General features: G+C 49.1%; 1 protein-coding gene across 1 annotated transcript; it reads left to right on the top strand.

Annotated features, from left to right (window-relative positions):
* Positions 1-2339: 2339 nt before the first annotated feature.
* FAM174C (family with sequence similarity 174 member C) lies at positions 2340-11212 on the top strand. The gene is made up of 3 exons (XM_043986028.1): positions 2340-2618; positions 8227-8343; positions 9871-11212. Coding segments are annotated over exons 1-3 (357 nt in total). The 5' UTR covers positions 2340-2379; the 3' UTR covers positions 9872-11212.
* Positions 11213-14943: the final 3731 nt, after the last annotated feature.

Genomic DNA, 14943 nt, shown 5'->3' with positions numbered 1-14943 from the left:
AATATGTTTAATTTTTATGATATTGGGGGAAGTATGGAATTGTGGCTCTATCTTCTCTTTAATTCTTTGTTTTTTTGGTGGGGCAATGAGGGTTAAGTGACTTGCCCAGGGTCACACAGCTAGTAAGTGTCAAGTGTCTTGAGGCTGGATTTGAACTCAGATCCTCCTGAATCCAGGGCCAGTGGTTTATCCACTGTGCCACCTAGCTGCCCCTTCTCTTTAATTCTTTTGTTTTGTTTTGTTTGTTTTTTGCAGGCAATGGGGGTTAAGTGACTTGCCCAGGGTCACACAGCTAGTAAGTGTTAAGTGTCTGAGGCCGGATTTGAACTCAGGTACTCCTGAATCCAGGGCTGGTGCTTTAACCACTGTGCCATCTAGTTGTCCCCTTCTCTTTAATTCTTATGGCCAAAGGGGAATGGATAAGATTACAATATGTAAATGGTTATATCTCTATCATGCTGACATAATTTTCCCAAGCAGAAGACTTGTTCAGAAGCTTGTTTTTTCTGGGGCCAGAAACCTGCTTGACCATAATAATCAACCCTAGACTTTTTTTTGTTTTGTTTTGTTTTGGCAGGGCAATGGGGCTTAAGTGATTTGTCCAAGGTCACATAGGTAGTAAGTGTCAAGTGTCTGAGGCTGGATTTGAACTCAGGAACTCCTGAATCCAGGGCCGGTGCTTTATCCACTGTGCCACCTAGCTGCCCCAACCCTAGACTTTTGCCCCCATAATTTCTGCTTTTTGGTCACAGTTACCCCCCACATGAACTCAGAGGGGAGATACTTCTCCCATAGCAGAAGTCTTTAAAGGATGAAAGGTGAGTGGAAAGATTTCTCTATGCTCCTTGGTCTACCTTTGACCCTCTAGAAAGGCTCAGATAGTTTTGTTCCCTTGGCCCTCAGCAGGAGAGAAAAAAAAAAAACAACCCAAAATGACCTCAAGGGATCAGGGTTGGGGTGGGGGTTGGAAGTGGGTTTGTGAAGGCAAGAAATTTATCTGCAGAAAGAATAAGATGTCTGTGGGGAAGAGTTCTGGGCTCTGAGGCTGCAAGGGCTTAATTAATCGGCCAGTCAATAAACATTTAATCCCTACCGTGTGTTAGGTGCTGTGATAGGCAGGGTTCAATCAATGGACAAGGATTTATTAAATGCTGACCTTGTGTTGAAAGTGGATAGAGTGAGCCTCCAAAGTTGAGACTGGGAGTTCACACCCTGCCTCTGACAACATGCCAGTTGTCTTAACTCTGGGCAAATCATTTTAAGCTCTCAGGGCTCTAGGCCTGGTGTCAAACATGTAACCCAGGCTAATCCCCCTCAAAAAAAATGTAATTGGGAAATATTTAATGAAATAAAAATGTAATAAAACATAGACAATGTTAATTCTTGGTTTTCCAAGTCAGCTTGCCAGGACCCTCATGTACCGTTTCTATTTGGGTTTGACACCACTGACAACTAAGAGCTGACCTGCACTGGTGGAGGGAGCTTCTGCTCCCTTATCATATATCATATGCCTTATCATATACCGGGCGCTGTATATTTACACGCTAGGGATACAAAGAAGGTCAAAACCAATTCCTGCCCTCGAGGAACTGACCCACTTTGCAAAGGGATTACGTCTGGGTAGCGGGACCTTCAAAAGCGTCCTCAACTTCCCCATCTGTACAATGGAGATACGGAGCCCTCGTCCACAGCCCGAAGATGAGGGGGTCTAAAATAGGGGGAGGGTGGGGCGGCTAGGTGGCGAAGTGGATAAAGCACCGGCCCTGGATTCAGGAGTACCTGAGTTCAAATCCGGCCTCAGACACTTGACACTTATTAGCTGTGTGACCCTGGGCAAGTCACTTAACCCCCATTGCCCCGCAAAAAAAAAAAATAATAATAAAATAGGGGGAGGGGTACATGCCCTTAGACTGCACCTGCTACGTGCCGGGCACCGTGCTGAGGGTCCTCACAACTCTGAGAGGTGGGTGCTGTCATCTTCCCCACTTTACAGTTAAGGAAACTGAGGCAAATAAACGTTTAAGTAACCTACCCAGCTGAGGCCTAATCTGAACTCGTCTTCCTGCTCGACGGCTCAGCGCTTGCTACTAGCTGCTCAAGAAGCAGATTGAATTCATGATAAAATAAACATTTATATTATCCTTTAAGGTAGGCAGAAGGGAGGGAGAGCGGGTAAGCAGGAAGCAGGGGCGGAGCCGCAGGCCCTCAGCAAACTGCCGCCCAGGGGGCGGGGCCGAAGCAGCTGACGGGGAACCGGACGGCACTACGACCTCCAAGCCCCGCCTCCCGCGCAGTCATTGGCTCCCTCCGCCCCCGCCCAACGGTGAATGACAGAGGCGCGCGAGGGCGGGGCACCGCCGCTGCCGCTATACCCCCGCCATGGGGCCGCGTCTGCTCCTGCTCGCCCTGTTGTACGGGGTAGGAGTCTGGGCCTCCGAGACGTCGATGTCACCGTCCGTGACCAACGGGAGCAGTCCGATCGTGCATGTGGCGCCTCACAACGAAACCAGAATTGTCCTGCCGAACTTTGGGCCAGGGCAGATGCTGAAGCGCTCCTTATACGTGCTGACTGGCTTCTGCGGACTGGCTGCACTCTATTTCCTCATCCGGGCCTTCAGGTGAGTCATGTGGCGAACCCCGCGGACCTATCCTGCTTCGGCTCGAAGGTCACGTGACAGAGACCCCTGTCTTTAGTTTCGGAAGTAGCCGGGAGATTGCCTATGTGGTGAGGCACTTTCTTGGGTCACGTGCCGCGTGTCACGTGAGGCAAGCATCGCTGGGCATGGAGTCACGTGGGGGCTGGAGCTGATGTAGGTCTTGGGCTGCTCTTAACCGCATCCTCTCCCCATAAAGCTTACTGGAAGGTAATTGTTAAAGGTGGTTCATCTTCCTTACCGCCTGTCATCCTAAAATGGGGATGATAATACCCGGCCTATCTCTCGGGCCAGTGGTGCGAGCGATTTCCATTTTAATTGCAATAATCTTGGCTGACATTTACATAACGTTTTAGTTTTGAAGCACTTTGCGTCATTACCTCCATCTCTTTTCCCATCCAGAAGGTGACTCGGCCTCCAAGGTCCCTTTCAGCTCCATGTCTATGATCCATCCTAATGAACAAGCATTTATTAAACACCCAACGTGTGCATATAGGAAGATAGATATGTACCAAATATAGAGAGACAAGAGATATCCAGAATGTATACAAAAAAAATATGAGGTGCTTTGTGGGGCTGGGGAGATGAGATGCTCAGAACCGTTGGGATAAGGAAGGCTTTGGGCTTAGCCTCGAAGGAAGCTAGACATAGGAGGCAGAGGTAAGCAGAGTGTATTTTTTTTTATGTCTACACACGTTTGTCCATTTTACTTTCCCTGATAGACTGTAAGTGCTTGGGGGGTGGGGACTGTCATTTTTTGTCTTTGTTATGCATGTCTCCCAGCACAATGCCTGAATAATAGAGTAGGGTCTGCACCTGGCAACTCTAAATGAGGAAACGACCCCTACCAATGCAGGTTGCCACTTTATCTGAAGCTTAGAGTCTTTTTTTTTTTTTTGGTGAGACAATTGGGGTTAAGTGACTTGCTCAGGGTCACACAGCTAGTAAGTGTCAAGTGTCTGAGGTCGGATTTGAACTCAGGTCCTCCTGAATCCAGGGCCAGTGCTTTATCCACTGCACCACCTAGCTGCCCCTGAAGCTTAGAGTCTTAAAGAGTAAGCAGCTAGGTGTGACCCTGGGCAAGTCACTTAACCCTCATTGCCCTGCCCCCCCCCCCCCCCCCCCGTGTATATATATATGTCTAGAATATGGAGGTGGAACAGACCTCAGAATGGGCTTGTTTATCTTCCTTCAGAGGCCCAGAGAAGGGATGTCACTTGTCCAGAATCACACAGCTGGTTAGTGGCAAAGACAGGCTTAAAGTCCAGGCTTTCTGAGTCCTTTGGCTCTTTCCTCTATGCCATACTCTCATTTAATGAGATCATTTCTTTTTATTTTCTCCCAGTGGGACTCAGATGTGGAATAGGCAGAGGCACAGGAGAGAAGTGGGGAGCCTGGGAAAGAGGGGAGAAATGTGGGATAGGTAGCATTGGAAGGGGCAGGTAGGTAGGGACTATTGGGAGAGATCTTGGAGGTTGGTAAGGAGAAGCAGGGAGGGTACTTTAACGTAGGGCTTCTGCTGTCAGAGAGACATTTGTAACAGCTTAATTAATCTAAATAATAGGCTTGGAGTCAGGAACATTCCTCTTCCTGAGTTCAAATCCGACCTCAGACACTTACTAGCTTGTGACCCTGGGCATGTCACTTCACCCTGTTTGCCTCAGTTTCCCCATTTGTCAAATGAGCTGGAGAAGAAAATGGCAACCATTCCAGTATTTTTGGCAAGAAAGCCCCCAAAGGGGTCACAAAGAGTCAGAAACAACTAAACAACAGCAACAATCCAAGTAACATGTATTGAGGCTCTACTATTTGCTCAGCTGTGTGCTGTAGAAGATATGAGAAATGTGTTGTTCATATAGGCCCCCATCCTAAGAGCTTGTACCCTATTCAGAATAGAGATCACTCAATCCTCTGTCACCTTAAGCTTCTCTTCTCTCTCTGTCTTTGCTTCCTTGGGGACATCCCCTATTCACCTGAATTCAAGCATCACCTCTGTGCACATGACTCTTAGATCCTTCCATCCAGCTTTAGTCTCTCCCATATTTCCAGCTGCCCATTGCATAGGTCAGCTGGACGGTTCTCTAGTCAGACTCACCATTTCCCACACTGGACTCCTCTTCTCCGAGTTTGCTCGTCTCTGTCCATGGACCTTCAGACTCTTCCCACTCCTTTGTCTCCTGTATTCTCAAGGGCACTGCCAAGCCCTGCTAGTTCTTTCCTCAGAATAGCTCTCATGCTTGACCTTACCTCTCCATCCTTCCTCACCACCGCCTTGGAGCAGGTGTGGGCACTTCGTCCCTCCCCCCCCCCCCATTCCTACCACAGTCTCTCGGATCTTCCAGGATCTTCTCAGTACCTCCATCCTTCCTCATGGATCTCCCTAGATCTTCTGCAGTGCTGGATTCAACTTTCAAAGCACTTGGTAATCTAAGTGGCAGGATGGTGGGGGTGATTATGGGACCTGGGAGGCCTGGGCTCTAGGAGGCAGTGAAGAGAGTGCTGGAAGACCTGTGTTCAAATCCAGCTTGAGAGACTTGCTAGATTTGTGACACGCCCCTTGCTCAGATCACTGCATGGCTGCCTGCCTCAGTTTCCTCATCTGTAAAATGGGGATAATAACAGCACCTCCTTCCTCAGGTTGTTGTAGCAAATGAGTTAATTTTTGTAAAGTGCTTGGCCCAGTGCCTGGCATATAGGAGACACTTAATAAATGTTTTCTCCCTTTCCTTATGGGGTTCTAGTTTTGGCTCTGCTGGAAACTTGCTTAGTTCAGTAGAAGTGGCGCCAGCTTTGGAGTCTGAGGACCTGAGTTCAGTCCTAATGCTGTTGGTTGCTTATTATTACTTCTGTGTTCTTGGGCAAATCACTTCTCTGGGCCTCAGTTTCCTCATTTGTCAAATGAAGGGGTTGGACTAGACAACCTTTAAGGTCCTTTCTTGGTCTAATTCTGTGATCCTAGGAGTTTAGCCCAGGGCTTCTTAAACTTTGTCTGCTTGATAACCCCTTTTCGCCGGGAGAAGTTTTTATTTCACCCTGGGTGTGTAGGTATATAAAAGAGGTATACATAACTTTTACTGTTGCCAAATTTTTCATGACTCCCACATTCAGTTACACAGCCCCCTATGGGGTCTGGCCTCAGTTTAAGAAGCTAGGGTTTAAGGGCAGCTAGGTGGCTAAAGCACTGGCCCTGGATTCAGGAAGACCTGAGTTTGAGTCTGAGGCCTCAGACACTTGACACTTACTAGCCGTGTGACCCTGGGCAAGTCACTTAACTCTCATTGCCCCGCCAAAAAAAAAAAAAAAGAAGCTAGGGTTTAGCTAAGATGATTTCCTTTGGGGGCTTTCTCTTTAAAAGGAGGATTGAATATGGTAAAAGGAGCTCCCTTTTAACTCTAAATTCTGCTTCTGGGATTCTCTTTGCACTTGTTTGGTGGTAGAAGTTTTCATCCAGTTGAATTGTGAATTCTTCGAGGCTCTGCTTCTCTGTCCCCCTGGAGGCCTTATACACAATGGAGAGTTGGGGCTGTTGGTGGTCATTCCCTTATCTCCTACTTGCATAGTCTCCCCTCCTCTCACTTACTTGCTGGTCATATTGGTTCTTTCCTGCTTTCTCTGCCAATCCTGGACCTTCTGTAATACCTTTTCTTTCTGTCTTCACTTGGAATTTATGCCCATCTCTGAAGCTCAGCTCAAAGTGATTTCTTTTTTCAGATCTCTGCTTTCCTCCAAAATAAGGTTAGGTTTTGGGGCTATTTGGAGCTTGGGACCAGGCCCTGGTCTTATCTCTTTTGTGTAGAGCCCTCAGGGTCTAGCAGGAGGCACTCCGCCCTACAGGTTGCTAGCTTCTGTTGAATTAATCTGAATCTCTGGCTCTCTTTGGGGGTATAATCTCTAGAAGGTGATCTGAATTTGCTGGCAAATAATCCTATTCGAAATATTTCTTAGGAGGTAGTTTAGAGGGCTGGGCTTGGAGTCAGGAAGACTGGAGTTCAAATGTGAACCCAGATACTCTTTAGCTGTGTGACCCTGGGCAAGTCACTTAACTTCTGTTTGCCTTAATCCACTAGAAAAGAAAATGGCAAATCACTCCAGTATCTTTGCCAGGAAAACCCCACAGACAGTATGGTCCCCAGGGTCATGAAGAGTTGGCCTGGACTGAACAACTGTAGTTCTTACCTTTCGGGGCTTCTCCTGCTTCCTTTAAATCACAACTCAACCCCTTCCCCAGTCCTTTTTCTTTTTTCTTTCTTTCTTTCTTTTTTTTTTTTTTGGTGAAGCAATTCGGGTTAAGTGAATTGCTTAGGGTCACACAGCTAGTAAGTGTTAAGTGTCTGAGGTCGGATTTGAACTCAAGTCCTCCTGACTCCAGGGCCAGTGCTCTATCCACTGTGCCACCTAGCTGCCCCCCAGTCCTTTTTTATTCTAGTGCCTTCCCTCTGTTAATGATTCCCTAATTTTCTTGTATGTGGCTTGTTTGTCCATATTTGTTTGCTTGTGGCCCATTAAATTGTTAGCTCCTGGGGGCAGGGACTGTCTTTTGGCTCTTTCTATATCCCCAAGCACTTAACTTAATAAATGTTTATTGACTGACTGACAGACACCCTCAGGGTGCCTAGCCTTAGCTCTGGAGTGGGCTGGCTCCGAAATAACTCTCTTGGGAGATCAGGCTACTAACTGGGCTCCCTTTCTTTAGGCCTCTCTGCAGCTCTTGCATTTGCCTTACTGCTGCCCCAGTTATCTTGTTATCATACTGTTCTGATGACATACTTCTTCTGGCATTGGGAAATGATCATCTTTTGTATCTGGCATTCAAAGCCCTGCAGCCTTATCTGGAGGCCCAGCCCATTCATTTGTCCAGCCTTACACTATATTCCCTTTCATGTTTTCTACCTTCCAGGCCAAATGAGAGCACTTCCTCACCCTCTGTTCTCATCCTGTCCCACCCCACCCTTTCCCTTTCCTTCCCATCCTGTCTGCTCCTTCCTTTGGGCCTTGCTTGGAATACTCTCCCTAAGCACTGGCCCTGGACTCAGGAGGACCTGAGTTCAAATCCAGCCTCAGACACTTGACACTTACTAGCTGTGTGACCCTGGGCAAGTCACTTAACCCTCATTGCCCTGCCAAAAAAAAGAAAAAAAGAAAAGAAAAGAAAGGAATACAATCTCCTCACAACCCCTGCCTGTTGACTTCTCTTCCTCCCTTCAAAGCCTGACTCAGGGACTGTCTTCCAAGTAAAAAAAAGCCTTCCCTGCTCCCTCCCTTCCCTCTGCGGATGAAAGTGAGCTGCCTTCCCCCCCCCCCCCATTCTCAGAGCATTGGGTTGGCCTTTCCTTTGCCCCGTCACATTCTCCCTGGGACTTGGGCATTCTTTTTTGTGTTCTCCGTGCTGAACCTGTACTAGGTACTTCAGATGTGTGCAGCAGCAAATTGAGCCAGAGAGGTTAAGAATGACATTCATAACCTGTGAGCGAAAGTTTCATGTTTCTGTGTGTTCCCAGCTGCTAGCACAGAGCCTGCACATAGTAGGCCCTCTGTAAATGTCGAATTGAATTGCGTTTTAAACTGTTTGCAGAATCAAGAAACCACAGCGGAAGAAGTATGGTCTACTTTCCAGTACGGATGACCACATGGAGATGGCTTCGATGGAGAGTGATGAAGAGACAGTCTTTGAGACCAGGAACTTGAGATGGTAGAGTTTCTAGCATTTCTTTGTCCCCTGACATCCTCCAATAGTTGTAGGGGTTGGGACTGGAGCACTGCTTAGAAATGGGCAAGGACGACAGCCCTGACTCTGTGCTGTGGCCCCTCTGCCTCCAGGGGCCCCCTTCCTCCACCCTCCAGGACTGCGGGCACTTTATATGCTTTAAAGAATAACTGCCTCTGAGCCCTGCCTGGGGCCTCAGTCCCAGCTGTGTAGCTCTAGAACTGGCAGATGCCTCCTAGTGCTGAGGATCTAGAACTGGCCATGCCCTCCCAGAGTTGGGCAGCACAGTCTAGAACTGACAGGGACCTCTGAGACCATCTAGCTCTGTCCCCTTCTTTACAGATGGCGAAACAGGTTTGCCCAGAGGACTTAGGTGGCTTGGCCCAGTTCACGAAGCTAGTAAATTGGTCCAGCCTCTCAGTTGGCCTCCCTGGGGCGCCCGCTCCTCCTTTGCTTTAGAGGAGAGAGAGTGCTGACTTTGGATTGATTTATGCTCCTTATTGCCGAGGAGATCTTGGGAAGGTGGTATAACTCTTCCAGGCCCCATGATCATAGCCTCACCCCTCTTCCTAATGACAGGTGCTTAAAGATGGATCTAGGACTCCCCCATCCAGCTCCCCCTCCCCCTGCCCAATGATCTCCAGGCTAAACACCAGGGTTCCCTCAGGCACTTCATCAGAACCTGAAGGCCTGATGTCCAGTCATGGCTCCTGGGCACAGTTTGGGCCTGCCTGTTATTAGGGCTGGATTTAGAGCGGGAAGGGACTTGTGCCATCTTCTTTATCGTACAGGTAAGGAGAGGGCAGTGCCTTGCTGGGAAAGTCGCAGGAGCGGGATCTGAGCCCTGTTCTCTGACTTGTCCCTTTTGCCCCTCTGGGGCAGGAGCCGAGAAGCGCCTGAGCTGGGATGCCGTCCCAGCAGGGCAGGAGCCAGGCAACCAGGGAGGGCCTCCGGGAAGGTGTCTGGGTTGGCAGACAGGAAATGTGGGTCTCTTCTCTTTGCTCTCCACTTCATCATCTGTATAATAAGTCAGTTGGAGTTAAGTCCTCCCCACCTCTGAATCCTATGAGCTGGGGGGCACTTGGGGCGAGAAGGCTCTGAAACTGAGGGAGCCCGTTCCTTGGGCAGGAAGCCTCTTGTGGGACTCCTGTCCAGGCAGGTACCAGGCTCAGGGCGTGGCCAGCCCAGGGCCTGAAGGGGAATGAGTCATGGGAGGAAGCTAACCAGGAGGTGAATCTAGCTCTCCATTCCCACACCTCCAGACTCACCTGTGGCTGTGATGAAAAGTTGCCCAGAAAAGAAAAATGCCTGTTGCAGAGAGACTGTCCAAAGGTTCTCTGCCCATTTTTTCAGGCTACCAAGTAATGCCTCTACCTTGGTGGTGGACTGTGAGCTCCCTGAGGGCAGGACCACCTTTTGCCTCTTTTTTATGTCCCTAGCACTTAGCACAGTGCCTGGCACATAGTAGCTAACATGTTTATTGACTGATTATTGATCAATTTTGTTTTCCAGATGAAGAGCTGGAGTCCACAGTGGTAGCTGCACAGAGCAATCCAGAAAGGGGAAGAGGGACCCCAGGCACAGAATGTCAAGAAAATTCAGGCTTTATTTTTTTAATGGTTCTATACTATACAGTGTTTCTAACGGGGGGGGGGGGGAGGGAAGGTTGGGCAATTCTTTTGCACTTGGGGTATGTGGGGAGATGCAGGAAAGTCGGAGTAGGGGTGGGTGTGGCTTCTTTCCAAATCCTAGCTTTTACTCTGCCAGGTGCAGGCTTCTTTGGGGGAAGCTCAGCTAGTTTACCTTCCCGGCTCGGCTCTCGGGTTCTGAGAGCTTGCCTAGATCCCCTGCCCTCCTAATGCCCCTCCTCTCCTTGTGCTAACATTCCCAGCTCTGATCGGGACTGGAGACCCCACTGAGACACCTGGGGTCCTATCTGGAATCTTGGAACATGAGCCATGCTTCCTGGAAGAAGGGGAGAGGAGGGGAGAGGAGGCGACTGGGTCCCAGCAGCTTCACTTCTCCCATTGAAGAGCTGCAGGGGAGGGAGGGAGGGAGGAGTGGTACTGAGTCCACGGGAAGCAAGACACTGATTAGACCCAGCCAAAGGTGGCAGCGGCCCAACCGCCTCCACTCTCCACACCCTGCCTTGGGGGACCAAATGGTGTCCGGGTCTCCAAGCTGCCAGAAACCAAAGCCAGCGTCCCCCTCTGAGACAGGCTGATCCGGGATCTCCCTTAAGGACCATGTTCTAGATTTTCCCTTGGATGCCCGGGGCCAGAGAACGGGGATCAAAGGGAGAAGGCCTGGGGTTAGTAGTCGCTGTGGCTATTTCTCCTGCCTGCCTGCTTTCTCCTCGAGGGACCATCCCTGAACCTTGGCCCTTGCCCTCAGTGACTGTGATGCAAGGGCTCTTCTGCCTGCACTGCCCACACTGGTGTATTGGGAAGGACACTCCTTTCTCAGATCTGCACTCTCTGGACAGGGACTGCCAGGCACCCTCTTCCTGGGACCACCTGGCTTTCTCCCAGGACTGGGGAAGCCTTTTACTTTGTATCTGTATATTTGGGTATTTTGGTTTCCAAGAGACTTCAGTTTCCCGTTGGGGGACCAGCACCCCAAAGTGTTTGCTTGTCGAGGGTGCGCCGTCAAAGCTGCTGATTGTAAATAAAGTGAGCTGGCCTTTACCCTTCAGCACACAGGGCACCGTGGACTCCATTCCTCTGCCCAGGTCTCTGCTCCATCCGCTTTGAAGTCAGACCCTCCGTGAACCTTACCGTGGGTGTCCCTCACCGCTCTGGACTTGGCTGTGGGTGGTGGGTGAAGAGGAAAGAATACCAATGATTATTCTTCACATGCTTGTATTTTGGTATTGCCGTGATTTCATTCCTTGGGGTGGGGGTGGGGCAGAAAGGAGGCACATTAATTACTGGGCCCCCTTTCTCCATCTGTATTCTCAACTGGGACTTCCCACTGAGGCTCTAGTGGGTGGCCTGGAGGCCACCTTCCTCTGGGGGGAAGCAGCTGGTCCTTGCAGAAGTGACCTCCTTGCATCTCGGTACCCTGCAGGCTTTCTTTTCTGCCACCAAGTTCCCGCCCAAGTTGTCACTGGTAATAAACTGTAGCTTTCTCCAGCCTGCCCCACAATTTGTCACTGCCATCTGAGTCTCCTGCCTTTGGGGGTCTCCTGAGAATGTGGCATTGCATGGTTTAAAGCTGGCCCACTGTCCCATGGATCCCAAAAGTGATGCCAATGCCAGGTGACAACTTGTGGGCACCCGGAGTTCTGTGGTGTGCCCTACACACCTCTCATCTCGTTGTCAGAGCCTCCCAACAGCTACAGTTCCATTGCACCAGAGAGCCCAAGAGACCCCCTCAGGGTCACACAGTCCTGAAGAGCCAGAAAGTGAAAGGGAGTTCAGCTCCCTCCCTGTTGGGGAGGCCAAGCCTCTGCCTGTAGGGAAGTGGCGCAACTTGGGCAGGGCTGGGCTGGGCTGGGCTTGGCAAGACAGACCATTCCTCCAACCAGGAAGGCAGTCAATGTTTTGTCAGCTTGGGGAGAATGAATTGCAGTCACCTCCCTTATCCTGTCCACCTTCATCCCATATAGTACTTGTCTTCCTTGGTCCTTCAAATGATCTTAGCTTGGATACCTAGGCATGCAAAGCTCCCTAAGAGGTGGTGGTGGTGGTGGTGGCAGCAGCAGCACATGATCAGGGAAGGAAGGTTGGGCCAGGTGGGCGCATTGTCTGCATTGGGAAGCAATATCCTCCAGCAGGGGAGGAGGGGACAACCGCATGAGAAGCAGCAGGTATTCTGTAAGGCTCATTGGGACCAGTTAGTGGCAGGCCAAGTTCATGACCTGGGGGAAGGCTTCATTCCTTTGTTGGACCCCCTGCAGTGATTTCTGGGGTAACGATAACAGTCATCTGGAAAAGGTTCTTTTGGGTTTAGTGCCTTTTGTTTAAGAAAGCAGAGGCAGTTTGTGAAAAGACGGAGCCTGTCTGGACTGAGGGCCTGGGATCAGTGTGTGGCCAAGGCCTGGCTCCTGCTCAGGACTCAGTATATGGCCAGGGTCAGGCAGAGCCTTGGGATGGGGCCTGAGCCTGGCTCCTGGCTGGGGCTGTGGTGAGGGCTTCAGTTTGGACTCCAGGGCAGCTCCCCTCTTGGCCTAGGCCTGGTCTACTCCAGAGTCTGGGCTTGGCTGGTCTTTAGCGGGGCCACACACAAGCTCTGTAGCCCTCCAGAGATGGGAACCACGACCTGGACCACATTACCAGGATGGAGTAAGGAGTAGAACGGACAAAGGTCGAAGAGAAAGGCTCGGCCTGCATTAGTTACAGTCATTTCCCTCCTCCCCCTTGTAGAAATGGGGGCTGTAGGGACCATGGTGTGAGGAAGAGGGGACACCACCAGGTGGCGCCACATCCCCAAATTTCCTCATTGCTTGGCAGACAGGTGCAAAGGATCTAGGCTGGATTCCTGTACTGAGTCCTCTGGGGAGGAGGGTATGTGTATTACTTTTAAGGGTCCCCTCCAGTTCTGATATTCCAGATGCTTTGTGCCTAGCTCAGTGCTCAGTAGGAGACTAGCTCCTTGGACTGGCCAAATATTGTTAAAACTAGAAGGTACAAAAAAACAAACAAACAAAACTAGAAGGTACAATTGGAGACCTAATTGTGCCCTCCCCCAATTTACAGAGGTATAGAACAAGACTCAGAAAAGTGAGAGGTGCCAGGAACAAAAACAAAAGCGCTCACACTCCCTCGATTTGGTGATAGGACATCTAAAAATACACGTAAAGCCAATGCAAAGTGATTTCCAGCAGCCTGGGCTGAGTTTTGAAGGAAGATGGCTAGTTCTGCTGTGCCGATTAGCCCCGAGAACATTCTGGGTGTCAATGACAGCCTGTGCCAAGCCATGGACATGAGAGATGGAATGCTGGGTTCTGAGAGCACCAAGTAGGGCGGGCTGCTTTGCTTGGAATGTGGACTAGGGGAGGAGAAACAATAGGATAAGAGTGCAAAGGCAGGCTGAGGCCAGGTTATGAAGAGCCATAAATACCAAACAAAGTCATTTGCATTTCATTCTCCAGGTAACACGGAACCCCTGAAGATTCTTCAGCAGGGAGAGTGATGTGGGCCAGACTATGCTGCAGGAAGATCATTTTGGCAACTGTAAAGAATGGGTTGGAGAAGGGGAGAGACTAGAGGCGAGGAGACCAATTGGGATGGGGTTTCAAAAGTCTTGTTATTCGGTCATTTCTGACTCTTTGTGACCCCCCCCTTTTTTTGCAAAGATAACTAATGGTTTGCCATTTTCTTCAGCTCATTTTATAACTCAGGAAACTGAGGCAGATAGGGTTAAGTGACTTGCTCAGGATCACATAGCTAGTAAGTACCTGAGGCTGCATTTGAACTCAGATCTTCCTGTCTCCAGGCCCTGTACTCTATCCACTGTACCACCTAGTTGCTCTTCAACAGTCTAGGCAAGAGGGAGGGAGGAACCTGATCTAGAGTGGTGATTGGTTATGGTCAGAGAAGAGGATAGATAGGAGAGATGTGGAGAATCAACTGATTAGATGTGGGGGAGCAGGGGGATAAGAGAAAATGAGGAGTCAGTGATGAGTCTCACTGTGAACCTCAGTGACTAGAATCAAATGAAAATATTTGTAAAGTACTTCCCACAGAGCCTGGCACATTAATTTAATTAATGCTTTTAAGAAATGCTTGTTCTCTCTTTCCTAGAAAGATGGTAGTTGCCTCAATATAAATAGTGAAATTAGGCAGAGGGTGAGTCTAGGAAGAAAGACAAGTTTTATTATTGAACAAGTTGAGTTTGAGATGCCTAACAGATATTGGTGAGGCAGTGGTGATTCAGGACTGGACAGTTCACGAGAGGCTAGGCTTGTATATAGCTCTACATCTCTTTATTCTTTACAGATGTAGTGAGGTAGAATATCCTCAGTAGAAACCAGAGAGATCTATAGAGAATGAAGAGGTAGATTTATGGTTATAGATCTATTTTTATCATCTGTCAATCAATCTATTGATCGATCTGGGAGTCATCTATATAGAGATGATAGTTGAATTCATCAGACCTATTGAAAGCACCAAGAGAAAAAGTGGAGAGTGTCTAGGATAGTGCATTGGGATAAATCTCCACTTAGTGGGTGGAGGATGGATGATGATTATCTAGAGGAGACTGAGAAGCAGGAAACAAGGTGAGCATATCCAGAAGGAGGGGGTGGTTAACAGTGTCAAAAACTTCAGAAAGCTCAAGGATGAGTACTAATACAGTGACTTGGGTAAAGGTAGACATGGCAGATTTATCAAATTTGCAGGTACCAGAAAGATGGGAGTGATAGCTAGCACACTTCATGACAGGATCAGGGTTCACAAAGATCCTGACAGGCTAGAACATGAGAAATCTAATAAGTTGAAATTTAGTAGGGATCAATGTCAAATCTCATACGGGTTCAAAAAATCAACTTCCCAAGTTCAAGGCAGGGGGGGGGGAGGGGATGTCTGGCTAGAGAGCAATTTGATTGAAACAGATCTGGAAGTTTTAGTTAATCCAATTCAA

This window comes from Dromiciops gliroides, chromosome 1 (genome assembly GCF_019393635.1).
Source record: "Dromiciops gliroides isolate mDroGli1 chromosome 1, mDroGli1.pri, whole genome shotgun sequence".
NCBI classification, from domain to species: domain Eukaryota; kingdom Metazoa; phylum Chordata; class Mammalia; order Microbiotheria; family Microbiotheriidae; genus Dromiciops; species Dromiciops gliroides.
Note: the sequence above shows the minus strand (reverse complement) of the source record. Positions and strands in the feature narration are given on the sequence as shown.